We start from the raw sequence: 26929 nt of genomic DNA on the forward strand, positions 1-26929 counted from the left end.
GGCGCGGGGTTACCGGGGGCGGCGTTGCCCGCGGGGGCGGCTGCCCGGGCACCCTCCCACGGCCGGACCCCACGCGGCCCCTTTAAGGGCGCCGGGGGCTCCCGCCGGGCAGCGCCGCATGGCGCGGCGGCGGCAGCGCGTGGGAGTCACGTGGGCGGGACGTGGAGGCCGCCCATTGGCCCCCCGCCCCCTGCCCGCTGCAATCAGCTGTTACTGGGGCGAAGGGCAGGAAACGTCCTTAAAGAGGCGCCGCAGCCGCTGACCGCCGCCCCGCGCGCCCCCAGGCTCGGCCCGCCGCACCCCGCCGGGCCGGGCGGGTCCCGCCTGCCGGGCTCTGCCGTTTCTGCTCTCCGCTCCCCTGTCACGGCCGGCGCGAAAGGGCGCGGCCCCTTTAAAGAAGTTGTCCAGTCATCGCGCGGCGCTGCCAAGTCATCGGGGTCAGCCGAGTTCCCGCAGCCCCGCCCCCCCGCCCGCCGATTGGTGCGCGGGGCGAGCGCTCACTTCTGATTGGCCGCCGACTTAGAGCAACTTCTCGGAATCGGGGCTGTCACCGGCCCCACCGCTGAAAGTCGCGGGCGGCGGCGCCGCCCGAGGGCGGGCGGGGGGCGGCTGGGGCGGCCCCGCCACAGGGCCGCGCCCCGCCGGGAGGGCCGGGCGCTTTAAGAGCCGCCCTCACCCCCCCCTTCCCCCCGCCTCCTTCACCCTCTTGAAAATGCCAACTCACAGCACGCGGGGCATGCCGGGAGCGCCGCGCCGCACTACACCTCCCGGCATGCCCCGCGGCGGGGCGGGGCCAGCCGTTTCCTAGGCAACCGCCGGCTGGCCGGGGGAGAGCCTAGCGCTCCCCCCTCGGGGTGGGCGGGGCAGGGTGCTGGCTTTACCGTCCTATTGGCTGAGAGGCGAGCCGTGCTGGGTCGCCATTGGCTAAAGAGAGCAGCAATCGCGATGGGGGCGGGCGCGGCGAGTACCGCCCGTGCCGGGAGGTGATTGGTCGGGGGTGGGGCCGGTGGGTGGCTGCGTCATGACTCCGCCAGCTGATCCGAGACGGGAGCCGGCGCGCGCGGCGGCGGGGGGAGGCGGCGGCACCGGGCCGGGCCGCGGCGGGGCGGTGGCGCTGGGCCGCGCCGCGCAGGTGGGTCCGGTGGGGCCGCGCTGGGGCGGGCGTTAAGGGCAGCCGAGCCTGTCGCGGAGCCGCCGGTGCACCGGGGGTCGAGGGGCCCGGTAGCCCCGCCGCACGCCCTGGAGTCCTGCCGGGGAAGGTCACCTTTCCCCGGGGCAGGGCGGTGGGGGGGAGCTCGCCTCGACGCGACGCGACTCTCCCAGGGCTCCGCGGGCGCAGTCTGGGCCGGGCGGCCTCGCCCCCGGTGGCGGCGGGGCGGGGTGAGGGGGGGTTGGGACCGGGACCGGGGCGCGGTCCCCGGTCCGGGGGGTCCCGGGAGGGCGGGCGGGGCTACAGCCGAGGCCGCCCCGCGACGGGCGGGGGCCGCCCCGGGGGTGACCTTCACTCCGGGACCGGGCTGGGCAGACTTTGACCCAAGGCCGCTCCCCGCCGTGGGCACGGACCGGAGCATCCCGGGCAGCGGAGGGGGCGGGAGGTCGGCGGGGCGTCCCGGGGGGAAGTGAAGGGACAGGCTTTGCCGTGGAGCGGCGGAGGGGAGCTGTCTCCCTTAGGGGGGGAGGGTGGAGTTGGTTTTACCGAGACGGGAGACGTTGTGGGGGGGGGTGTGACTCTGTTAAACAGGGAGGGGGGCACCAGCTGGGGGCACAGCGGGTTTTATTAACGGGGCGAGGTCCCGCCAAGACCCCTCCCTGTGCCGGTGGGGTCTGTCGGTGCTGAGAAGGGGTGGGGGAGAGCCCTGTTACTGGCAGGGCCCCCCCCTCGTCAACCCCCGGTACCGGCAGTGCCCCCGGGGCTGGCGGGGCCAGTGGCTCAGCGGCGGGTGCTGATTCACGGGCCGGCGGGGGTGGAGCAGGGCCGGGACCCGCTCGCTGGAATCCGGACCAGATGTACCCGGCACGCCAGGAATGCTCGGCATCCCCGCCAGGCCCCGCCGCTGCCGCTGCTCCCCGCCTGCCGCCACCGGCCCCGCACCGTGAGCCTCCCCGCAGCCCCCCGCCGCGACACCCACCGGGACTCCGGCCTTCCCCGCGAAGGCCTGGGGCCAGCCGGGCTCCCGAGTGCCTTTGGGGTGACGCTGGTGGGAGGATGCTGCAGGGAAGCCACTGTGGTGACCGGCCGGGGGGGCTTCCTGGGGCCGTCTGTCCCTACACTGGGGCCTTCTGTGCCTCCCCCCCCCCCCCCCAGCAGGGCCGAACGCTTGGGGGGTTTCCCCCAACTCAATCCCCGCAGCCAAAACACGGGGTGGTGTGGGAAGGGTTGTGGTTTTTTGGTTTTTTTTCTGGCGTGGAGGGGGAAACAATAGGGTTCCACCCTGGGCCTCGGACTTGGTGTCCTTGTCCTCTGACAAAACGACACAGAAAAAGGCTGCGCTCCCCAAAATTCCTCTGGTGGAGGTTTGGCAGCAGCCGCCTGACAAAGTGTCTTCCCCGGCAGGCGGTGGCTGGCTCCCGGCCAGGTGGGACCCGGCCAGCGCGGATGCCCGAGGTGAGCAGCTGGGGAATGCCATAACCCCGACCTGCGGTCGCCTCCCTGCCACGGCCACGGGTCCCTGCTGGAGCAGGTTGCCTTATCTCTTATTTTCTGGCAGAAACAGCCCCGATTTCTCTGCCTGTCACTTGCGTTTCAGGGCCGGCTGCAGGTGCCGGAGCCGATGCACCACCTGCTTTGGGAGAGGGGAGGGATGGGAATAGTCGAGGTCAGAGTTGCTTCTGGATCCACAGTGACAAGGGGGTGATCCCGTGGGATCTCAGCCCTGAGGAGCTTCCTGGGGTGGATCAGGGCTTTGGTGCTGGGGTGGGGGAGAGGAGCAGCTCTGCCGCCTCAGGTGGCTGCTGTGGGTGACGTCTCAGCTCAGCGCGGTTCAGTCCTGGCTCTGACGTGTGCGTTCCCTTCCCAGGCGCTGCCCCGCCGCCCCGCTCCTGGCTAACCAGCACCAGTTCTTCAGTGGCAAGCTTTATGTCCTTTTCTAGTAGCTAAAGCTGCCAGTTGAAGAACTGTTGAATGTAGCCACTCTCTTCTCATCACCGAGACCTTGGATGTCAGCTGGACCTGCGCCTCGAGCAACCAGGACGAGCCAGTCTGCAAATCTGAGGGCTGAGGATGAGCCTGACCAGGATGAAGAAGTCTCCTCGCAGCCTCCAGACAGAACCTTGGTGGGGGATTGCCGGGCAGCCCTGCCAGCGTCCCCGCCACCGTTGGGGTGCCACTGGCTGAGAGATGACTAGAGAAGACCGAAAAAGTCATTAAACTTTCTCTTTTGCTCAACAGTTCATTTTTAGGAAGTTTGTTGCCTGTGGGGTGCCCAGACCTCCCTGGTGGGAGGGTGGTGGGGGCTGTGAACACTCGGTGTGCTGGGTGGGTGTGTAGCACTGGAGCATCGGGGTCCGCAGCTGGAGGCTTGGTTGTTCAGGTCTTCTTGGTTTGTTGTGAGCAAAAGAGGTGACCCAAGGCTGGGTGCAGCTTGCAGGAATGACCTGCTGCTGAGCTCAGGAGCAGGATTAACCCTGCAACAGGCCAAGAAGTGGGATGGAGCCAGAGGAGAGGGCCAGCTCCACACCCAGGCTGCCCTGGCGCGGGTCGGGGTCGGGCGCAGTGGGGCTGGGCTGCCGGGAGCGGGTGACTCAGGGCCGAGTCACGCGTGGCCCCAGACGTCTGTTCCGGGAATCACCATCCCAGGCTGGGCAGCCCTGTCTGCAGCCAGCCCTGGGGCAGTGCCAGGATTCCAGGTATTTGGAGCTGGCAGCGCTGAGAGGGACCTGGGTGAACCTTGCTGGGCTCCTTGTGGCCTCCAGGCTCTGCCTTGGTGGTGGAAGAAGCAGAAGACAGCCCCGGAGGGGACTTGGAAGCTGCTCTCCAGAGATGGAGATCCCCCCCCTGCCTTGCAGTGGACAAGGGGGGAGCTGTATATTTCTCCTGTGGCTCAGCGCGGGGTGAAATATCTCTGTGTGGACCCAGCAAGGGCTCCTTGGTGCCTCTCCCATCGGACAGCCAGTTCCACCACCACCTTCCAGGCTGCCTTGGTGGCTGGGAAGCAGAGGAGTGGCTGGGCACTGCTGCTCAGGGCCTGCCAGGAAGAGCACGGCTCATCTCAGCTCCAAGGGTGGGCAGGGAGGAATGGCCCTGTGCTGAAATAATTCTGCACAGTCTCAATTAAATCTGCCTGTCCAGGCTCCAGCTGCCCAAGGCAGGGCTGCTACCAAATTTTGGCACCCAGTGATGTGCAGAAAGTGGCTTGGTGTCTGTGAAGTGGTAGAAGTGAAGCAAATCTGTTGTCCTGGGGTTTTTCCTTATATAAAGCTGCTCTGACTGGTGTGTGCTTGCCGTTGGCTACAAGAAGATGAGTTTCTTTGGGGTCGCTGTCACCTGGACAAAGTGGGGCTGCTGACCCCCCTCGCGTTGCTCTCTGAGAAGAACAGACCCTGGATGAACACCTCCAGCCTGAGACAGAGTTGGCCTCTTCCACCACAGCTGCCCTGCTGCAAGTCCAGACAAAAGAGCTGGTACCTGCTCGGTGCTCAACAAGTCCTGGGGTGCAGAGAGGGGACAAAAAGTCAGGGGGGAAGGTGGGGGTTGGTGCATGCCTGAGGGCAAGGAGGAGCAGCTCCGGGGCTGTGCTTCCCCTTCCACACATCACAGCACAGTGCTGTCCATGCTTGATACGGAGGGGAGCTGTGAACTCCAGCCACCAGCATCTCTGCCCTTGCGTGCCTCGATGTACAGGTAACGCTGAGATTTGCTGCTTCCTCCTGTCGTCACGAAGGACTGACCTCTGCTGAAAACCAGCTCTTTTCCTGGTAAGATGTGGCCGTTGCAGAGCAGAGAGTTGCCCTAAGGAGCAGCACCAAGCCCCTAGGGTCAGGAAATGTACAATAAATTTTAAAAAGTTGTATTTCAGGTCAAATTGATAAGTGAGAAGGTGGCAGAGTGCAAGTTTGTACATTTAACACCAAACCAGCGTTGCAGTGTCTTGCCTGCTGAGCAAACAGGCTCGGGCTCTGGCTAGCCTGCGTTTAATGTAAAACCAGAGGAGTTTTAGGCTGACAAAGTGCATGTCCCTGCGGGAACTTGCCAGCTCTCGGGGTTTACCCTTCCTCCTGCAAAGCCCCATGTGACCAGTGAGTAAGTGCAGTGTTTCCTGTAGAAAGCACAGCCTCGCTCACTGTTGCCTTGCAGAAATCTAGTACCTCTTTCCTCAAGCATCGAGGCTGTGTTTCTTGCAGCATCTGGCCGCCTCCTCGAAGCACTCAGCGTGCAGGGACACCGCAGGAGAGGGGACACAAACCGGGACATGCAATATTCAGATGGCTGTAGATGCTGGCAGGTGCTGCTCGCCCCGAGGTCGGACAGCAGCCCTCTGCCCTTAGGGGTAGGGTATTTGGTGTGAGTTCCTGCACACAGGCCATCTAGTTCCCAGCTGGGAGAGCAGCTTGCCTCAGTCACAGCTACCCTCGCTGGGAAAATGTGCTTTTGCAAAGTAGAAGGTCAGCGTGACCGGCGTGTTGAATGAAACCTCCCTGCCAACAGCCGGCGAGAAGAGCAGGAGGGGTTGGTGGATCTGTAAACATGTGGCTGCTTCTGCCTGCTCAGAGCCTCAGCTGAGCCTCCAGGATGTGAGCATCCACCTCTTGCCCAACTGATTCCCAGTTTAGAAGAGAGGAGAAAGCACTGCTTTGCTTTGCCCCAGCACACAAGCGAGCAGCCAAGGGCTGTCTGCAAATGCAAAAGGCAGGTGCTGGGTTCAGCTTTGCTCGTGATTTTATTTTTTTCGTGCTGGGATGGGAGGATGAGAAGCTGTTAATACTTGGTTGACTCTGTGCCCCTGGCAGCAGGGCATGTACCAAGCTTCATTTCTGCCAGCGAGGGTGTGTTGCAGATGTCGCAGGCCCTGCAAACGAGAGGTACGTTGGGGATTTGCAGTAATTCCTCGTGACTTTGTGTGTCTCAGTGGACTCTGCTGCCATGGGGACACAGCACAGAGCCACCCACCGGCTTGGTCAGGGTGTCACTTACTCTGCCTCTTCTTTAGAGATTTGTTTCCCCGAGTATAAAACTTCTGCGATCAGAGACACCATGGGGTCACAGTTCAGGCTGGCAGCTGCAGTCACGAAGCCATCCCTGAAAGGGAAAGCGGAAGAATGTGGCTCTCTAGTGTACATAACTCAGCACGGCAGCATCCCCGTGGCACCCTGGCTGGAGGCCAGCTGTATTTTGGAGGGCTCGGGGCAGGGTGGCTGGCACTGCGGGCTGCACGGGGACTTGTGGCAGATTGCCTGGCGCTGCTGGGAGCTGGGCACCAAGCCTGGGAGCAGTGGGGCAGAGGGAGAGGAGACGTGTCCCCAGCTCCCTGCCCAGCTGGTGTCTTCCTCAAAGCTCATCCTCTTTTCCTTCCCTCCTCTGCTTTGGTTTTCTCTGAAACCATATCAGTGCTGGTTCAACGGCCAGCAGCTGCCTGCAGTGCTCAGCCATGGGAGGTGATGTGGAGCCTCTGCAGGAGCTCTGCAGGCCGCAAGGGAGGGGACTGTGCCCTGTTCCCAGGGTGCTGCCGTGTCAGGGCACAGACTGGCCAAAAGTTCACCCACCTGATGTAAAAGACCAGGAATTTCTGTTCCTCCAGACTGCCCTTCACAACAGTGTCTGTGTATCCCTTCCCGCAGCCTGCGAGAGAGAGCATTGCAGCCGGGTCAGGAAGCCCGGGTGTGGTGGCTGCCACCCGTCCCACCACAGCACCATTGCAGCAGGGGCAGAGGGGTCAGTGACTGGCTGAGGAGCAGGCGAGAAGGCCCTGGACAAGCAGAACTGACCCAGAAGTGCAAGACTGTGTCATGACTCTGAGCCTCTCCTTGGCTTGGAGAGGAAAAGTTCTTCCTCCTTCGTGACCACTAAGCCACTGGAGATCAGCAAAGAACAAGAGCTCTGGGTAACCTTCAAGCCCAGAGCTCAGAAATAGGGTTCAAAAACTTGCCATGGCAGCTGGTCCAAAAGTTGAGCTGCTTCAGGTAAACTCTATGACCGCTGTGTGTTTACAAGGCCCAGACCCAGCTGGTGGAGGAGCAGATGGGGTAGGAAGCAGTTCAGCTGTTCCCACCTCTCTGCCCCCTCCTACCTGTGTAGCGGATGCTTTTTCCAAACATCGTGGTCCAGAAGAAGGGAACAGTGTGCAACTCCTTCTCCTTCTTCAGCATGTTTAAGGCAGCAATATGACCTGTGATAAGCCAGCAGAGGAAATATTTTTCTTGCAGGTCTTCAAAGAAGTGCCTCCCTGCCTCTTGCTATCCCACTGTCCCTTCTGCCCCACTCCCTCTGTGCCCAGTTCTGAGGGGAGCTGGAAAACGAGGTGGCTGTGCTGTCTCACCGTGGGCCTCAGCCACCTGTTGGTGATGGATGCTGGACCGGTCCCCGTTGAGCAGTGCTACAGGAAAGGAGACCACATCCCCCGCAGCAAAGACATTTGGGATGTTGGTTTGCATGCACTGATGGGACAAAAACCAATTAGTGGAACGATGAGAGGGAAGGGATTGTGTGTGGAGCAGGGTTACTCAGCTGGCGCTTACCAGATTGACGAGTATGGCACCGCTGTCATCTCTGGCGATGGAAGTGCCCTTCAGAAATGCTGAGTTGGGGAACACCCCTGCAGGGAGAGGAACAAGGACAAATGCAGCAAAGCTCTGCAAAGGCAGGGAGGAAACTTGGCCTCAGCCCTACAGCAAGCACGTGCCCGTGGTGCCTGTTCAGCCTGCTTGGAGCAGAGCAGCCCACAGCAGTGACGGGTGCTTGGGCTGGTGCTGAGCTAATCCAGGGGCAGTAAAACCAGGGCCCAGAACAAGGCACACTCTGATAACGCAGCAGTGACCTATGAAGCTCAGCAAGCGTGCCAAAGTCATACTGAGAGCATAAGTAGCTGCTTTCCTCCTGCCAAGCATTTGCTCATGGGCTGCTGGATTTCTCCAGGTCTTTGGGGCCAAGAGGAAGGGCTGGATGATAACAGAGTGGGAAAGAGACTGCAGGGAATGGTGTCCTGGGAAGGAACAGTGATGCTCTGGGCTTGCTGGCTGTTCTCCCTACTCCCAACGCTGCCTCCCTCTCCCAATTGGGGTATCTTACCTATTCCCACCACTACCACATCTGCAGGTAGTGTCTCTCCACTGTCAAGAACAGCCTCTGTGACCTAGGAAGGAAGCAAGAATCGTTAACAAAGGGTTAAAGACTATGTCCTAATTCCTGCAGCCTCCCTGCTGCCTCACTCTTTGCTGTCTTTTTTCTTCCCCAGGTTCAGATCACCTTGTCCAACTAATGTGTGTTGCCAGCTATGTAAGAGAAAATTACACTGTTGTCCCTCAGATACAAACACATACCGGTGCCCTTTGAGCCTGGAGTTGTGCTCAATGAAAAGAAATGTGAGGGTCTAGAGATGGGAGAGGAAATCCTCAATGTAGGCACTGGGTTATACTTCAGTTTGGGTTTTTTCCCCCTAAAATTAGCAGTTCTGGGATCATGATGGCATGGCTGACCTTTCCATCCTTTCCTTTCAGCTCACAGAGTTCTGTTTTCATGTAAAACTTCACCCCTTTATTTTGCAGCATCTGAAAAGGAAGAGGAAGCTGGTTTGAGTATTCACTAGGAAATTCCAGGCTGTACTGCTGTAAAAACAGCTGTACCCAGCCAAAACCCCGGCAGGGAGCTCTGCTGCTGTTCCAGGCTGCAGAGAGGTTTCATTTGTGTCCCTGGCTGGTGCAGGGTGCCTGGAAGCCTGGCTCTGCTCTGCTGTCCTGGTCAGAACGGGTGGGTGAGGTGGGTCTAGGATGAAGCAGGGCCTGGGGTGAAGCTGAGCTGGGGAGCGTGACGTGTGTGTGAGGAAGGTTGGGACCAGCCATGTGTGCAGAGCTCCTTCAGGGAGCTGTGTGTGAGAAAGGTGGCTGGGCTCACAGGTTTATGACTCAGCGCTGGGGCTGGATTTCCTGGGCTGTTGCAGATCACGGGGCTGCTTGGATAGCATGTGTCTGTCCTCTGTCCTAGAAACGAGCAGCAGGTTTTTCTAACCTTCATGGCGACACCTCCAACCTGAGGACCCAGCACATTCTGGAAAGGGAATTCCTTTTTTTCAACCACTGAGATGGCGCCAGCCTTGTCTGAGAGGAAGGCAGCTACCTCCATTCCTGCAAGGGAAAGGCATGCCCAAGGTAAGCCTGCTGCAAGCATGGACCTGCACCCTCCTCCTTGGAAATCTTTTCCACTTCCAGATGGGGAGAACAGATCTGATGTATTGCCATGCTTAACTGCTCTTCTACGCATTTCTGGGCTGAGGTATTTAACTTCCCCCACTCTTTGTTCTCATGCACTACAGACCTGGATATTAGGAAATACAAAGAGCAGCTCCTGGTTGTGTACAAAATAGCTCCCTTTCTGTGCCTTACCCCCTCACTTTCCCAAAGCTTCTGTGAAATCCAGCTCCTCTGAAGGACAGTGACCTTTTCATAAGGCACATTTCTCTCTGTCCGTGTCCAGGAACTGTTTATAGCTCTCAAAGTTTCTGGCTATAGGAGGAAAGAGTGAGTGCGTGCTGTGTAACACACACCCCCAGCAGCTATAGGGCTGCAGGGGGAAACCAGCCAGGTAGTGAATGAACATCCCTTCCCGAGGGCCTCAGGTTAATCTGCACACGCAACAGAAGTGGGCTTCAGGGCTGTCACTGGTGACTTAATACCCACTCCCGCCTGGTACCTACGAATGAAGCTCCCACAATCACCAGGTTCTTCCCAGTTGCCAGCTCTAAGATCTTGCTGGAGTATTCTGGGGTTTGGAGAATGCACACATTCTGCAGGTCTGCACCTGGGACCTCGAGGAGGCTGGAGCTGAAAGAGAGAGAATCCAGATACATCTCATGATCAGAAATGAAACAGAAAGAATAAGGGGGAGCACAAACCCATGCAATCTCTTGGCTGTGTCATCCCATCCCATCCTTTTATCTCATCTCCTACCACCTCCCTCACACGCCTCTAGAAGACCTCTACGTCCCAGTGTTGACCCATCTTGTCCTGCCTACAACTTTGTGTGTGTCAACTGCTTTGTGCACTCACTGGCTGCCTGTTGCAATGAGCAGCTGATTGTATTTCTGAGAGGACCCGTCCATAAAGTGGACCTTCTGCTTCTGGAAATCCACTGACACTGCCTGGAGGAGAAAGGAGGCAAAGATCAGACAGGTACCTCTGGTCCACCGGTGTCCTGCCACATCGATCCATTCCGCTTGCCTGTGACTGCACGCCCTACTTCTGGACACTCAGATGAGATGAGGAATGCTGGGGTCCTCTCTCTCACTTCCTACAGCTCTTAGGCTTTAGGAGCACTAAGTATGACACCAGCAAATCTAGGCACATCTGTCCTTGGGTAGCACAGATCAGTGTTACACCCAAGGCATGCACACCGTCCCTAGCACTGGCCTTGGAATGCTGTCCCAGAAGATAATGCGTGTACTTAGGCAGAGCCCTAATTTCTGTAACTGCAGCGCTTTGTCTGCAGGTGTGGGCATCCCCTCCCCATGGCAGGAACAGGACTAACCCAGTGAGGACTGAGCTCAGCTGCTCTTGTACCTCTTTCTCTGTCCAGACCTCTATGCCACGAGCATCAAGGAATTCAGGTTTCCTCAGGTAGATGTCCTCAGCTTTCAAGTCCATTTCCTGAAAACAAAACAGAAATATTAAATAAAGTACTTCTTACAGACAGCAATACTCTTGCAGTGTTTACTGGGAAGTGAGTTTGCATGAGGTAAATTTTCCATTAGTAAATCACAGCTCCCCACAGTGCCCCATCCCCCTCATCTTCTTGTCCCCCCTTAGAAAAACCCATCAATTCAAACTCTAGTGGGAAGAACTCAGTGAAAGGGGATAAAACCATTAGCTTACAGTGGACTCCGAACAAAGACTTTCTAGGAGGAAGAAGTCAGCTGGAAATTACACGCCTTTTTCCTCTGGGTGCCTCAGCACTCCTTCTGCTTTGCCAGAAGGGCTCACTTAATTGCTCAGTCTGGTCCTGAGTGTGAGCCATGTCCCTAATTCACACGTGGTACCCAGGCACAGTCCCGCCCTTCCCCACATACGAACCTTGCTCAGTTTGGACTTGTCATATGGAACATGTTTCTCTTTGGTGGCCATGATGATCCTGCCAGTAAAGCCCTCTTGGCGAAGTGTCTCCGCACATGCCAGGGCAGCCACACCTACAAGAGCTCATCTCAGCCCTCTTACACATCACTGAGGAGTAGGAGGAAGGCAGCAAGTCCTCCCCGGAGAAGAGTGGCAGCTCACAGCGTATGTGGGGAGGGTACAGACCACTTCACTGACCTCCCCCCAGGAGCAGCATCGTGTCCTGGTTGAGAAGGCATCGCTTGCTTGCATCCTTCACCCTCAAGCTGCTTTCAAGATCCTAGAAGAAATTGAGAAATGCCAAAATCATACCTAGCCCAAGGTGCTGCTTGTGCTTAACAAGAGCAGGTGAGGTCAGTACCTTCTTTTTTGCAGTAACAAACACCTTTCCGTCTTTCACGGTTACCTAAAGGGGTGAAAGGAGAGTGCATTCAAGTGCTGCATTCGTGAGGTTGTGGTAAGGAGCTTTCCTGGGAGGTTCTGGGCCATCTGTCTCTGACACACCCAGAGTGACTTGTAGGGATCTTGGATGTCAGATGATGCTGAGGAGCTCATGAGCTTTTCTCCTCATCCCAAGAACACTCAGGAAATGGTGTAAATCCTTTTTTCTTTCCAAAAGAGCTGTGTTGGCTGTGAGGGATACCAGGATGTATGGGATCACCTTTGATTGAAAGGAGCTTTAGGACAGGGAGTTACATGAGCCCAAGAAACCATCCCATGTGACCTGGACCATGGACCTGTGGCCAGGGCAAGGTGTTTTCAGCTGGTGTCAGGAGCACAGGGCTTGTGAGAGTGATATGGAGGACATGGCCCAAGCTGGGAGGAGAAAGAGACAAGAAGTCACCTTAAAGCAGGGAAGACAGTCCAGAGCAGGGTATTCCTCGATGTCTCCAGTTTTGATGTTAAAGCAAGCGCCATGCCAGGGGCAGCGCAGCCTCTCCCCTTTCAAGACTCCTACAACAGAAAAGCCCCCCACATCTGAGTGGTGAGAGCTGACCTCCCTGACACGGCTTCTCCCCGCTGCCCAGAGGCTGCGTTACCTTTGCTGAGCGGGGCACCATAGTGGGGGCACCTGCTGCCCAGGGCACTGAACTCCTTCCTGTTCCTCACCAGCAGCACTGGGTAACCAGCCACCATCACCTCACAGAGCCTGCGGGAGAGGTGGGGAGGGAGGTGGGCACGCCGGGGAGCCAAAGCTCGGCCCCTTGCAGCCATTATGCCGCTCCTTCAACCAACAACATGGCGGCCGCCAACATGGCAGCTGTTGCCATGGCGAGGCCACCCCTGCTGCCTGCAGGGCTCATGAGGGCAGGCCAAGGCCTGGCCTCCCTCCCTGCCGGGTACTCACTCTCCATCCCCAATGTCATCCTCCTTGCAGACCTCAGCAGTGACGGTGTCATCGTAATCCATGCCGGTAGCTGTGGGAGAGCAGAGGGCAGGGTCAGCTCCTATGGATGCTGTTGCCTGTAGGCTCCATCTTTTGTGCCTTTGCACACCTTTGTGCCTTGCTGCAAAATCCCACCCCAAAATGCAGAGCCACCACCGCCCCAGCTGGGAGCAGGTCAGCACTGTGCACTCAGGGGGTCCCAAACACACAGTACAGCAGGAAAAAACCCTCGACTGGAGAAAAACGCGCATTACCCCCACTTTTTTAACTTTACATCCAAACCTAAAGCCCATTCCTCTGCCCTTTTCTCCTCCAACTTCACCCACTTTTTGTTTTCAGCCTCGTGTCTCATTAAACTCAACTGGGTGAGTGAGCAAATATGATTAATGACCATTGCAAATGAATACAATTATTTATGGTGAGGTGCGGCTCCCATATCCTACAGCTCCCCCAAACTCAGGTCTGAACAGCTGCTTCAGCCTCTCCAAAACATCTCTTACATTTATGCAGAGATGTTATTCATGCTAAGTGCCATGAAAGTGTTGAAGATTAAACATTTAGAACAATGTCACAATATTATGCTTCGGTCAAGAAAGATGTTCCTTGTCTATGTTAAAGCCAAAGGCATCCCCCATCAGAACAAGAAGTAAATAGCTTTCCTTGAACAAGGATATCCTGAAGCAATTAGACGTTGAAGAAGGCACATCACCAACTTGGCAAGCAAACTCAAGGTCCATGTATCCTTAGCTGAACTACCCTCATTCTAATACTAAAAATCATGCCTATGGGTCAAGAATACCCTTGCCCAGGTGAAGACCCTTCCCCTGAGCATGCGTAGTAGTAGAAGTATCAGCAGTATTATAATTGTGTGTAAATTACTAACTAATCATAGTAGAGAAAATGGACTTAGAAAATTATTAAGTTTTGGGTATAAATATAGCGTGAAAAGTCCCACTGGTGTGCTTGATTTGTGGGAAGCCACTGAGCACCCAGGCTTGCACATCCTTAAAATAAATAAGCAATGTCTGTCCTGAGTGTGTGATTATTGATCTATTGGACATCGGGAGATGTATCTGCTTTTCAGACAACAAAAGCAGTAATCCCTGCCCAAAATGCCTCCTGGGCTAGAAAAGAGCCAAAAACCTTGGTCCTTAAAACTGTCCCTGCCTTAGCAATCAACTGAGAGGCTGATCGGAATTCTCCCTCTCTGTTTTGGAGAAAAAAAGTAGGAAATGGAGCAGAGGAGGGTTGTTTAAGGCGGTTTTCAGTGCAGAATGGTGACTTGCTCCCTCTGCGCTGCTGCCCCACGACTGGGTCCCTTAGGAGAAGCATGGGTGGGTACTCACCTGGTCCTGCCGTGGGGGCTCCGGTGACTATCTCCTGGGTTGGAAAGCCACCACCGTCGCCGTCCGCGAGTTTCTCCTCTGCTGAGGTGACACCCTCACGTCTTATCGCAGGCGCTCTCCCCGCCGCCAGCCCACGTCTGGGTGATGCTCTCCCCGAGTTGCACAACGTCCCCATCCGTCAGGAGACACATCTCCTGGAAGCAGCTGCCTGCCAGCGAGTCTTATCTGATTTCTGCAACTGGTCTGCACCTAATTAAGTGTATTTTGCTCTGGTTTGGAATTGCAAAAGAATTAAGGGCAGTTAGGAATTACGGCGCAGGTGTGGTCTAAAGACCAGGTGCGTTGTGTCAATGTGAACAGAAACTGAGTGGATGCAGGGACACCCTGCTGCAGCTTCCCATTGTCCCTTTTCTCGACGGAAAGCACCCTAGCTCAGTGCAATGTATTTTTGCAGCACTTCGGAATGATATTACTACTTTTTATCTATTTCAATAACATTTAAAATGATTTAATTTGATCTTTTGGTAAGACCTCCATCGATTTTAAGGAACAGGAAGGGTTCAGCACCTCTGCCCATGCCTTATGTCCCAGCTCTGCTTCTGGTTCAGTCTGCTGATGTCCAGACACGTGGTCCCATCGTCGTCTGGTCCCTGAAGGATGGCACAGAGCAGCGTGCTCCTTGCTGTACTATTTTTACAACAGAGTGGGAGTTGCAAAAAAACCGGGTGTAACGCCTACGCTGTTTGTGTCTACTCCAGTTCTTATCTCTATTTCAGAGTCAATATGTTTCACAACCTTAAAATATGCCTCAGAATTCAGGGGGAAAAGTTACTAGCAGAGTGCTTCCATTATCTACCTTGCAGAACTGCAGCTTCACAGGGACTGGCTTTCTGCCACGCAGCACATTCCCAAATCCAGCCAGGGGCGACACACAAAAATCCTTTGGTGGGCATGGCCTGGAGAAGAGGGCATGCACAGGGATGCTCGGTAAGTGCAAACTGGCTAGTTTTTGAAGCAGGTCTCTTCGCTGGACCCACCAAGCCGTGAGCACACCGTCTGTCAGCGCCCGGTGCCGGGGTGCTGCCGTGTAAGGAGTGATCTTAGCCCACGGGAGATGCACGCCCATGATGGGCGCAGGTGTGAGGTATTTTCTCACAGCGCCAATGAGCAGCTTTTGGGTTCAGCCTTCCTGGCCAGGAGCCTGAATGTGAAGCAATTTGGCTGCAAACATCTCTGTTTAAACTCTCTGTAATTATTCCCCAGAAGCGCGTTCCCACGTGGAGAAGCAGGAGCCCTCACAGAGGCGTTCTCTGACTCAGCAGGAATCGCTGAAGAAATGTTTGCTCACGGATGAAAGCTGCAGCGCACTAGCAAAGCAGCAGGTACAAGGGAGTGCAGCTGTGGGAGGCTTTGGGACAAGCCAGATGGAGCTCAGTCCTGTGTGGTGGCACTCACACTGCAGAGCTGAGCCGCTGATTCAGCTGCTGGATGCCGATGGATGCAGCCGAGCAGCCGGGAAAGGGCTTTTGTAAAATGCAAAGGGATAAAGGCAAAACAAAACACCCATCTCTGACAGGGGCAAAGATGATGGCAAAGGATAGAAAGTTGAAAAGGGTATTGGATGTAAGAGGGATGGTTTGGGTTAGCTGCAGGGATGCTGCATTACTGCGTCTCTGAGAGCCAGCACCTAGAAACACACAACGTGCCCTCGAGGGATTCGGGCAATGGGATGGCGTCGGAGGCAGATTTTTCAGAAGATGCTCTGTAAGCATCTTTTGGCCCTTGGTTAGGTAACCCAGAGGTAGTTACTCAGAGTAAGACCTTTGCTTGTAACACACAGCAGAATTAAACATAGGAAGGAAGAGAACAAAAGGAAGCGGTGCCTTCAAACACAAACAGAACCCAGGAAGGCATCGGAAACCAGACCTGCTGCCCGCATTGGTGCTGACTCACAGGAGCTGCTGAGCTGACCTCGTATTTTATTAGATATCTTCATTTTTGCTGGGTCTCTCCAGTTGTCAGCACTCTGGAAAATTCAAGTTTAGTGATGAAGATTTGAGGGGGGGTAGCTCTCCTCCCTTCAAGTCTCTACTCCCATCAGCTGGTGTAGCACATTTTTTCATGCTGTAAGGCAGCCGTGGCTGTGTGGAGGCACACTTGTCCCACCTTTGCTTGTCCCCATCTTGCTCAGGGCAGGGACCTTCCCTGCCTTAGCAGACCTGCTGATTTTAACTGAGCATTACCCACAGAGTCGAATGTTATTGAAGACTGTTCAGGCGCAGGAAGAGGAAGCGAGGTGAAAACTGCAGCAGAGCTAACATGATTAATGGGACACCGCTCTCAGAACAGCTTGGTTTGTGATATTAATAACGAGAGAATTCAGGAGGGAACCTAACCTGTTCCAAGTTGCAGAGCCGGCAGCAGCAGGAGACGCAGTTAGGAAGCTCCTGCACTTATATTTAACGCAGGAGGAATCAAGTGGGCTCAGCAACATGTGATGCTGCACGGAGGGGGTGTAGGGGCTGAGACATGCTTCCACCTTGCAGGCTCATTCTGAACCTGTCTGAATTGCAAAACCATGCGGTCATAAATACATCGTGATGTAACCAGAAAGCACATAGATACCCATCTACTTAAGCTTGGGAATGGTGAACTTAACAGAGGAAAAATGGTTATCCCAAGGGAAGAAGACATAGAAAAGGAAATATTTAGTGGGAATGAATTTGCTTATAGGGTAAGAATAATTATACGTGCTTCGTCGTAAGGATTCGTGTCTGGCGATGGTGAGAGATGGGATACGGGCTGGGCAGACACTTGGCCCCATGCTTCACTGCTCCCCATAGGGAAAGAAAGAACGTGAAACTTTGCTAATGGCAGCAGATTAATTCAGGAAGTAGAGAAATTTGGGGCATGTCAGCTACTGAAAGGGGAGGAGAAATATAAGGAACTGCCCATGCTGCTGTGCTTGAAGGGGTTTTGCCAGTCAATGTGTCTGTCAGTGGAATTTTTTTTTATCCCATGTCATACCTGTGCAATTGGAGTGAGGAGAGCACATCCTTTGTACAACCAAATCACAGCAGCTGAGGAGCCCTTGAGAGACGTCTGAGCCCACTGCATCCTCAGGGACATTGTACTGTTGTCACAGGTTTCTCCTACAGATGCCTTGTGCCAAATCCTGAGGAAAAAAAAAAAAAAAGACTTCCAATCCTGGGAAAAAGGAAGAAAGCCAAAATCAAGAGCATCCAGAGCAACCTGCCATGGAGTTGTTTATCATGTGGGCAAAGCTCTGCCTGGGTGGCTCTGGCTCTCGGTAAGGGGGGCATTCCTGCATGCAGAAGGCAGCGTGCTGTGCTGGCAGCTGGCCCCAGAGCATCCCGGTGCTGGGAAGCTCCCAGGAGACATGGCATTCTTCAAGGAATGATCTCAGGAAGGACAGCCAACCTGGGCAGCACAGCAGGGCTGGTCAGAACACGGCGGGAGGGAAGGGAAGAGTCTCCCGCAGGAGGCCGAGCTTGCTGGCTGGAGCAGGGTGAATGGCGGGGCTGCAGTGCAAAGCCAGATGATCTCCTCTGCCGGACAAGATCAAGTCCTGAGGTCAGTGGTTAAGTGACGCACACTTTGGCATTTCTTTCGTTAAATCCTGGACCTGTGTGTGTGTTAAATGGAGCTAAGGGCTGGGAAAAAAAAGTAGTAAAAATGCTCTGCGCTGCCCATGCCAGCAGAAACCCTTCTGCTCACCGCCCTCGCAGACTGATGTGCCTTTCTCCTGTGGCTATGGCAAATATATCCCCGGTTCCACCTGGAGAATATCCAGCTTCCACATCAGGAAGCTATTTCTGGCTGGAAGGGGTGGACACTCAAGTTTGCACTGATTTCAGCTCTCTTCACAGCTGCCTCTGCAATGCCTGGGCATGCTCTGCCACACATGGCATGCATTTTGCACAGTAGATCCTTTAATTAGTGTGGAGTTACAGACTTTCTGAATGAAAATGTGGATATATAGAGTAAAACACTCCTATATCATCTTACTTCCTAGGGCCTCGCAGATAGAGTGGTGACACACTTTAGAGAGAGATGAAGACGACAGCTAATTAAAGTTTGGAAGCCAAGCTGATTTGTTTGAGAACTTGGAGTCCTCAAATGATTTTAGGTGTGAGCCAAGTCTGGCATTGGATGAGCAGATGGGCTTCATGCCTCCCTGGCTGGAGAGAGGCAGATTAAGAGAGCAAGGCTTTCCAAAAACAGGAGCATGATTTTTGCTAGAAGGACTTTGCCATGTCAGAAGCTTCCACGTCTGTTGGCTACAGTGAGCCCTGGGTGGTGCTTGGGAGCAGAGTGGCCTCCTCCTTGTGTAAGGGATGGAGGAGCTGTGAAAGGACACCCAAACCCCCGTCCAGGAGTAGTGGGGAGCATCTAGGGGAAGACATAATTTATCTGTCAGAATTCACGTGGATGTCAACAAACTGCCAGCTCTTTGTTGTGGAAAATGGGTTATCTCTCGCAGATGTGCTACAGAGGAACCCCAGCCTGTGAGAGGGAGAACACAGCCACTGTCCGGCTATTGACAAAACTGCTCTGCCCTCAGTTTACACCCGGGCTGCTGCTGTAAAGCCCCCGCTGTGGGACCAGCTGTGGTCCCCACGGCGTTACGGGGTGGGCCTAGTGATGTCCTTGCTGACATCTAGAAGGAGTCCCCTGGCCTGCTGGGAGCAGGCACCGGCAGCGACCCGTCACCAGGCTGAGCTGCCTCCCTGCAGAAAAATGAGGCCGTTTGGGGCCTGTTGGAAAACTTCTCGAAATTTGGGTGAAAAAGGCAATATCTCCAAATAAGGTGTGAACGAAGAGTCCCATCAGCTCGGGCTGCTCTCTCCAGCGAGCGTGCAGGGACCTCTTGTGGCAGCTGTTCCCCGAGAGCTCCTGTCCCCGCTCTTCTGTGTGGCTGCTTCTGGGACAAGCCTGGCCTCCCAGCCTGGGGGACATGAGTATTTGGCCCGATCTGGTGTCAAGGGACCTGTTTGTAACTGGGCGTAGAAGTCTCCAGCTCTGAAACCAACCCCATCGCTGCAGAGGAAAGGAGAAAAGGCTGGAAAAAAGAGCTTGTAAGAAGCCACTGCTTGATGACAAATCCTGGTAAAATTAAGTAAAATCTGCTCTGAAAGTATCCAAAAAGTAGTATGTATGTAGCTGTTGCTAGTGCTCGAGCAGTGGGATCAAAACCCCTGAACCGGAGGCTCAGTTAATCACAGCTTTAATTCCTCTGACGTGGAAGTGGTAGGTAACAGCTCTCCAGTGTCCAGAAATATTTTAACTATTCCTGTCCCTGACCCAAGCCTGGCCAAATGTTCATCTTTAGAAGAATAACACCACAAATGAAGGAGTCCCTGGAACAAATAGGGTCAGGCTTGCAGATGTTTCATGGTCTGGGACTTCACCTGCAGGCAGGTGAAGGGCAGGGTTGTCACCGTGGAAAGGAGCAGCTGAGATTTCTGAGGCTAAAACACTGCAGAGTCCTCATTGGGAATCATCTCTCTGCAATTTTATACTGCAATTAAATGATTTTTGTCCTCAGTGCTCTGAGCAGCCCGGCATGTCTCCGAGGCATCTCTCCCTTTCCTCAGCATATCTTATGCTAAACAGAAATGTCTGCATTTGGCCTTCTCAGTAGCAGATTAGCCTATGTGATCCTTCAAGTCCTAATACATGAGATTATTTAAAATCCCTCGAGCAGTCAGGTCTGCCAATTATTTCAGGCAGTGTCTCCCTACCACTTAACCGCTATGAAATTACATTGTCTTGTCCAGCTTTTAAGCAAATTTCTGCAGCACGAACAGATGCTTCTCTATCTGTTGGGACTATCTCACTCCTTTCCTTCAGATCTGACTTAATTGCTCTCCTCCTCAGTGTCCCTTCCATCAGCATATTGCTTGTTGATGTTTTAGTGTCCATCACTCCAGCCAGGGCAACAACTGAGAGCTCAGGCTCCACACGTTTCTGTTTCAGCAAAGAGAAAGTAGAATATTTCATCCAAAATTAATACCTCAAAGGAAAGGCAGAGTTTGACATTAATCACTGTGTACACAGCGACGCATCCCATCTGCAGAAGAGAAGCAAGGTCTGAGCAGCAGCTACGTTTCTGGTGGAGACATCAAAAAGCAACAGGGGAGAGATAAAATTAGATGAAGCTGGAAAAGCAGCGTAGTTGTAGGATGGGACTAAAGAAATCGTGGGTACGGGATCCTGAATTCCCACAAACCCCCAGCAGCAGAGCTGGGGTATCCCAGACATCGGGGAGCTCCTCTCGGGACCAGACAGGGGATGGAAGACAACCATTCTGTGAGCAAAGAATTTTTTTTTGGCAGGGTAACTGGACCTTTTTGTTTGCTCGACGTGCAATCCGAGCCAGCAGCGTGTGTCTGCGTGGGTCCTTACCCAGGGTGGGGGCAGCTCCTTGGCACAGTGCAACAGTGCAAGACCCTCACTGGCATCATGTGCCGGGGATGCTCTGGGGGACAGGACCACCGACCGCAGCACCTCATGGGTGAGGTGTTTGGCCACCCGGTGCCACCGAGGTGGAGGAGGAACCTCAGGGGAGGGAGGAAGGTGTCCCCAGCTCCAGCACAGCAACGGGACACCCAGGCCTGCGCTCCGTGGCACGCTTGCAGCTGGCTTTTGGGCTGACCATTGTTTCTGCTGTGTAATGCAGACCCGGGGTGCCCATTTCCCATTCCCCCCCTCTCCCTGAGTCACACGCTCCGAGGGGAAGCACTGCCCCTGGGTGTCTGCATCTCTGCGTGGGGGCATGCGGGAAGGGCCAGTGCCAGCAGCGGGGCGGCCCCCGCAGCCGCCCTGGCCCTTCCCTGCCGGACGATGCTCGCTGTTCCCCCGCCCCGGGGGCCAGTGGATGCCCATGGCTTTCAGCCGGGAGTTGCTGTTGGTGGCCGGTTCTTTCACCGCCTTTCGCCTGCTAAACCGGGGACTGGAGCGACTGGTGCCGCCGCCGCCCTCGGCCTGGCGCAACCGCTGGAAGTGGCGCAACATCTGGACATCGCTGGCACACAGCGTGCTCAGCGGCGGCGGGGCGCTGGCCGGGTGAGTGGCCCCGGGCACCGCGGAGCCCCGGAGGGCATCTAGGGCTGGGGGAAAGGAGACGGGGATACCGGACTGCTGGGGGGGGAGACTGGTGGGACTATAAAGGAATGGGGGTGTTGGGGGACCCCGAAGGGAACCTGCAGTCAGGGGGGCACTGAGGGAGACTGAGTCCGCCCAGTGCGGAATGGGGGTGTTGGGAGACCTTGAGGAGCACTGAGAAGGGTGTGGACCTGGAAACTGGGGGGGCACTGGGGGATGGAAGAGGGATCGAGGGGCACAGGGGGACAAAGGGACAGGGAGGCTGTAAGGCAGCAGGGGGTAGGGAGACTCCGGGGGAAATAGGAGGATGGGGTGGCCATGGTGGGACCAGAGGGATGGGAGGGGTCTGGGGGGGCTCAGCAGCACCAGGTGGGCACCAAGGGTACGGGAAGGGAATTAGGGGACCAGAGGCACTGCTCAGCCATCACAACCCCTCTCCCTGCAGGTTCTGCCTCCAGCCTGGGCTGTCTGAGGACCTGGTGAGCACGCACCCACCTGGGGCACACAGCCTGGTCGCCGTATCTGTAGGTGAGGGGGGGGGAGTGGGCTGCCCCCTGTTCTGTCCCCCAGGGGGTCTCCAGGGGCTCATCGGTGCCTGACACCGGCCCCTCGAGCCACGTGTGCAGCGACATCTCCGGCACCCCAGACAATCACTCTATTCTTGGCAAAGGACAGTGACTCCTTTCTGTCCCATGGCACCCACAGCCAGGAGGTGCTGGGCACCAGGCTCCCCGCTACCGTCCTCATGGGGCAGCCAGGGCTTGGGGCACCCCAGAAGTGCCCATGCTATGGGGTTGATGCAGGTCCCCCTCAAAGCCTTGAGATAAACCTACCACTGTGGAGGCCAGGAGCTTTGAATCCTCTGGCTGTGTGAAGCTTTCCCCCCACTCCACACCTTGTCACCCTCTTGCAGATCTGTCACCAGCCCTGCGGTCAGTGGTAACCACCTTCCTGGCATGGCTACAGCTCAGCGAGAAGGTTTGAGTATCTAAAATGTCATCGTGGGGTTGGTTTGATGGCAGCGAATCCTGCAGCTGTTAAAGGCTCCAGGCTGAACGGGATCCGATTCAGGGACAGCAACAAGGGTGAGGGTCGATGTGCTGCCTTTGCTCTCACCCTTCTCCGGGAACAGATCCAAGTGATCAGTTAGTGCCTCTCCCTAGGAGCACGTCCGACAGAGTGATTGCAGGAGGGAGCCAAAACACACCAATTTCCTTCTCCTGCCGTGTGCGATCCTGCTCTCTGCATAACCCACCACCCACAGAGGGTTTGGGCTGAGCTGTGGCCATCACTCCCCCGGAGGGGCTGCCCAGGCACCAGTCAGGTGCAGAGCTGCTGGGGCAGGGGGGTCCCTTGGCACAGACCTTCCCAGCCCCCTTCTTTGCTCATCTTCTCTCTGATCCCAGGTTATTTCCTTGAAGACTTTGTGGACATGTTGTGCCATCAGAAACTTCACCAGTCCTGGGAGCTGCTCTTCCATCACTCCGTGGTGAGTCCACCAGCCGCTCTCCGCGGGACAGACCCTGGCACTCGTACCGCCAGGGAGGCTGGGGGACAGGAGCAGGGCTCCTGCTGTTGCTGGTGTGGGTGTTTGCTGCCTGTTACAGAATTGCTTTCTGCCTGGAGAGAGGAGCCCAGATGGCAGGGCCTGGAACTCCTCTTGGTCCAGCTCCTCTTTAAGGGCCTGCAGAAAGGCACCCAAAGATGGGGTAGGAAAAAAACATGTGCACAGAGTAGGGAGGAAGAGGGCTGGGGGTGCTTAGCAGTAGCAGTGGCATGGATGGGCAGTGACCCAGCTGTCCCCATTGGCACAGGAGAGCAGTTCAGCTCCTGCTGGCTCTCGGCCACTTGAGCATCTCCCAGGAAGGGCTGCACGTCACCTCCTTCCACCTCCCGCTCCCTGGGGTGCTCTCCTCTCATTCAGGTCAGAGCCATGGCCACGGGGCTGGTGTGGCTGGAGCAGCCGTGGTGCAGGAGCCCCACACCTGTGCCAGATGCTGGCTGTGCCCAGCGCAGGTTTCTCTTTGATTGCCTCCAATGTCTGGATGCGGGAGCGTTGCTGATGCTGCAGGACAGGGGGGTGGCACCGCCTGGAGCTGGGCAGCAGAGACACTGCGGGGTACAGGGGAGGCACAGGGGTCTGCAGGGCCTGGGGGTGGGGACAGGGACAGCACTGGGACCTACCTGGGATGAGACGGGGGAGGCAATGGTCAGACCTGCTGTCTCACAGACACAGTGAGCCCCGCGGCTCTGCTGGCTGTGGCTTGCCAGTCAAAAGGTCATCTCCACAAGAGAGCTAATATAGGCCAAGACAGTGACTTAACAAGCAGGGAGCAGATAATCTCATTAAAGAGCCAATACAGAGAACAGCATTAATGGTATAAGCTGAAGGACGGAGTGTGCTAAAGCGTGGGCAGGCAGAGCCTGTCCCCCCACACAGCAGGGAGAGTGCAGGGCAGACTCACACCTGCTCTGCCCCCATCAGCCCTGTCCTGTGCTACAGCATCCCACAGCCCCAGGGTGCTCCAACCCAGGCTCGGGGTGTCCCGAGGGGCTCTCTGATGCACCAAAGTCGCTTAATCCCTGCAGCATGCCTGTTCTGGGGAGAATCCCTGAGCCAGCAGCAACCACAGCCCTCAGCTACACATCGCCCCCCTCCTGCCCCCTTCACTGTGTGCAGAAAAACCTGCTGGGCCACAACCAGCTGCATTCCCCAGGTCACAAAAGCAGGGTTAGGTCTAGCTGCTCTGTCTCCTCTGCCAACATGGAGTTTATAGAAGTGTTTCTCTTTCCTCCCACTGGGAAAAAAAACCCAGCTCAGGTTTCCTGCAGCAGTGGGGAGGCTTTATCTCATGCCTGAGGCTGCAATGCTGCAGAGGTATGTGTGGGGTGATGACCAGCAGTTTGGCACGGGCATAACCATTTCCACCTTTGCTCCATGCTGTGCCCAAGCATGGAGGGCTCTGGCTTGCAGCAGCTGAGAGCAACCAGCTCCCAGGCTCAGCCTCTCTTCTTTCTCCTTCCCAGGTGATTGTCTGCTTTGGCATTGCAGTGCTGCTCCATCAATATGTCGGGTTTGCCCTCGTGGCTTTACTGGTGGAGATTAACTCCATCTTCCTCCACCTGCGGCAGATCCTGCTCATGGCTGACCTGATGCACACCACCTGCTACCGCCTCAACAGCATTGTCAACCTGAGCACCTACGTGGTGTTTCGCATCGCCACGCTGGCCTGGATGGCTCGCTGGCTTTTCCTCAATCGGGAGAATGTGCCCCCAGCAACGTATGCTGTAGGCACAGTGGGCATGGCAATCATGACGCCCATGAACCTCATCCTCTTCTACCGCCTGCTGCGTAGTGACTTCTTCAAATCCAGCCGGGATGCGCAGCGGGAGAAGGAGGAGTAGCCCCCTTCCCCGCAGGGTCAGGGGGGTGAGCAGCCCTGAGCCCACGGAGGAGGACAGCAAAGCGTGGTGGAGAGTGAACGTGGCTGTTCCAGTACCTTGCATGGAGGGTCCACACTAACAGAGCATCTGGGCCTTTCCTGCGGCTGCAGATCCCGGGCCCTGTGCAGCAGAGAAGGTGCTCACGGACCAGGCCCTGGGGCTCTGCTCCCCCTGCCCCTTTGGATGACGTGGTCAGATGACTGGGAGCTGCTCAGAGAAGCCTCAACAGCTCTCGCAGCTCCCCGAGGCACCGCTGACATGAGGAGGGAGCAGAAGAACACTCTTTCCCCACTGCTCTTCTGGACATCCAAACACCACAGTTCCAGCTGCTTCCTCGTGATTTCCCTCTCCATCTCCAGCTTTTGTGCAGGCGTGATGGTTCCAAGGTGGTGCTCTGGAATGACCTCCTGCAGTGTCCTGCCAATGCATCAACGTAACAAGACTTGTGTTCCTCTCAGCTCCAGTGCTGATATTTTACCTGTTTGTCTCAGCTTAAGCACTAATATTAGCACATCCCTTGTGATAAACAACTTTGACTTTTCCATACTCTTTCAGCGGTCTGGATCTTTCTTCCCTCTGTGTTGTGTCTACAGTAACAATGAAGGTCTCTGTGGCTTCAACCTTTACAATAAACTGGAATTAAAAACCCCAAACCCTCATTTCTAAGCCCATTAACTGATTGTCTAGACAGTAATTGCTCAATTTCAGTTTGATCTATATTCCTTTAGCTAAGGCAAAAAAAAAAAAAAGACCAGCTATTTATTTTTCCATTAACTGTTTTGTATAGTTCTCTTGTGAATATTGCTTGCATTTTATTATGAAAACACATGCAGGTATTTTTTTCCATTTCAAACATTCACTTCGTAATTTTTTTTCCTCCTGTGTTTCTCTCTTTCCCTTTCTGAGGTGTTATCTGCCAATTGTTATAGTAAATGAGGCCTTTTAATGTAGGTTTTTAAGGTTCACTATTCATTTTTGAGAATTAGTATTCATAATTGTACGTCTGCTGTGCATTTGGATGATCAAATCAGCTGGCAAAATGAAGCTGTGTTAATTGGTAAACTAACATAGCTTGGCAGACCAGCTGAGCTCCAGGACATAGAAACTGTTACACTACTTTGGATGAAAAATACCAAATAACCGGAGTGCTACAGCAGGAGAAAAGCGTGGAAATGTCCCGTGAGGCTCAGGACATGAACACAGACCAGCTTCCATACTTCAGCATCTCAAGTCTTCTGTTCTTCTTCCACTACCCTGGTAATAGTCAAGGATGCAGTTTTTAGCAAAGACACAGACTAATTCCATTTCAGGCAGGTTGCTTTTAAATATTGTGAGAACCCACCAAGTTCCTAAAGAAAGTGGATGCAGAATAGTGTTGAAGTTGTCTGCCTGCAGCTTTGGATGAACTTTGGACATACTGAATTATCTGAAATACTTCTTACTTTCCTTTAATCTCTAAAGGACAGTCAACTTACTGTAAGAGAACACACCAATGTGCCTTGCATGTTTGGTGCTCTGTGAATTCTTTTCCCCACTTGAAAATCAAGATGTGATTGGCAGATTTACTGATAGACTTGCAGGGTACACATCCAAGCTAAAATAAAGCTGACATCCTATAAAATTTAAGCTTGTGTTTTCAGTCAAGTCACCTCCTTTTTGCAAAATGCCACTATGCAAACATTTATGTATGATTTCAGAATGTGTGCAGCTTTGTTCTATCTTTTTGAAAGGATGAGATACTGGGAAAAATGTTTTTAAATGCTTTTGAACAATACATCTGTCACACTCGTGTTCTAGGAAACAATATTCCATTGTGATGATTGGGTCCTGTTCTTTGATGTAGTAAGTTGTTATATGGGGAAAAAAAAAAAACAAAAAACAAAAAACAACAAAACAACACAACCTGAAATGGAATAATCTCTTTGCTGTTCTAAATTATGTCTACTTGTATGTGAAAAAAATTGCACCAAGTATGTTTAACTACAGAAATGCCTTCTAGCATGATCTCATTCACCTAAAGCAATAACTCCTTGGGTTTTTAAGCAGTTGAAGCCTGTGAGAAAATGATCCTTCCTGTATTCTCTCATTGTGAACTGCAGTAGCCCAGCCCATTTCTGTCAGTAAGTACCTGTTCATTCTCGAAGGCTGCGTGCTGCCTCTTGCATTTCTCTGGTGACAGCATGTCCTTCTCTAACCTAAAACCCTGCAGCTACGACAGAGCTGTCTCAGCAGCAGTGAAGACCACATCCCACTGACTGCTTTGCCCTCGCTGGCTGTTTCATCCCCTCAGCACCAGGATGCCATTGCCGTGGTGATCAGTAGAGCCAATCACGTTTACAAAGACTTCCTCAAATCTGCAGATGGGGCTGAT

General features: G+C 54.8%; 2 protein-coding genes and 1 long non-coding RNA gene across 4 annotated transcripts; 2 read left to right on the top strand and 1 right to left on the bottom strand.

The window, feature by feature from the left end:
• Nucleotides 1-1059: 1059 nt before the first annotated feature.
• LOC141968176 (uncharacterized) lies at nt 1060-3387 on the top strand. Of its 2 annotated transcripts, XR_012634819.1 has the most exons (3): nt 1060-1132; nt 2555-2605; nt 3018-3387. It is a non-coding gene; the product is annotated as an uncharacterized LOC141968176 (long non-coding RNA). The 2 variants fall into 2 exon arrangements; XR_012634820.1 differs by lacking the exon at nt 2555-2605 and having other exon boundaries at nt 1063-1132.
• Nucleotides 3388-5853: 2466 nt separating this feature from the next.
• LOC141968205 (apoptosis-inducing factor 3-like) lies at nt 5854-12668 on the bottom strand. Its single transcript, XM_074922646.1, has 18 exons — nt 12602-12668; nt 12294-12403; nt 12098-12207; nt 11615-11659; nt 11452-11533; nt 11215-11327; nt 10705-10791; nt 10195-10286; nt 9839-9969; nt 9158-9273; nt 8629-8700; nt 8222-8285; nt 7672-7748; nt 7473-7590; nt 7224-7322; nt 6700-6775; nt 6131-6235; nt 5854-6005 (listed from the first exon to the last, which is right to left on the bottom strand). Exons 1-18 carry the CDS (start codon nt 12661-12663, stop codon nt 5915-5917), a joined length of 1650 nt encoding a protein of 549 aa, XP_074778747.1. The 5' UTR covers nt 12664-12668; the 3' UTR covers nt 5854-5914.
• Nucleotides 12669-20893: 8225 nt separating this feature from the next.
• TLCD2 (TLC domain containing 2) lies at nt 20894-25270 on the top strand. The gene is made up of 4 exons (XM_074922647.1): nt 20894-21075; nt 21560-21642; nt 22521-22603; nt 24142-25270. Exons 1-4 carry the CDS (start codon nt 20894-20896, stop codon nt 24517-24519), a joined length of 726 nt encoding a protein of 241 aa, XP_074778748.1. The 3' UTR covers nt 24520-25270.
• Nucleotides 25271-26929: the final 1659 nt, after the last annotated feature.

Source organism: Athene noctua, chromosome 19 (genome assembly GCF_965140245.1).
Source record: "Athene noctua chromosome 19, bAthNoc1.hap1.1, whole genome shotgun sequence".
NCBI classification, from domain to species: Eukaryota; Metazoa; Chordata; class Aves; order Strigiformes; family Strigidae; genus Athene; species Athene noctua.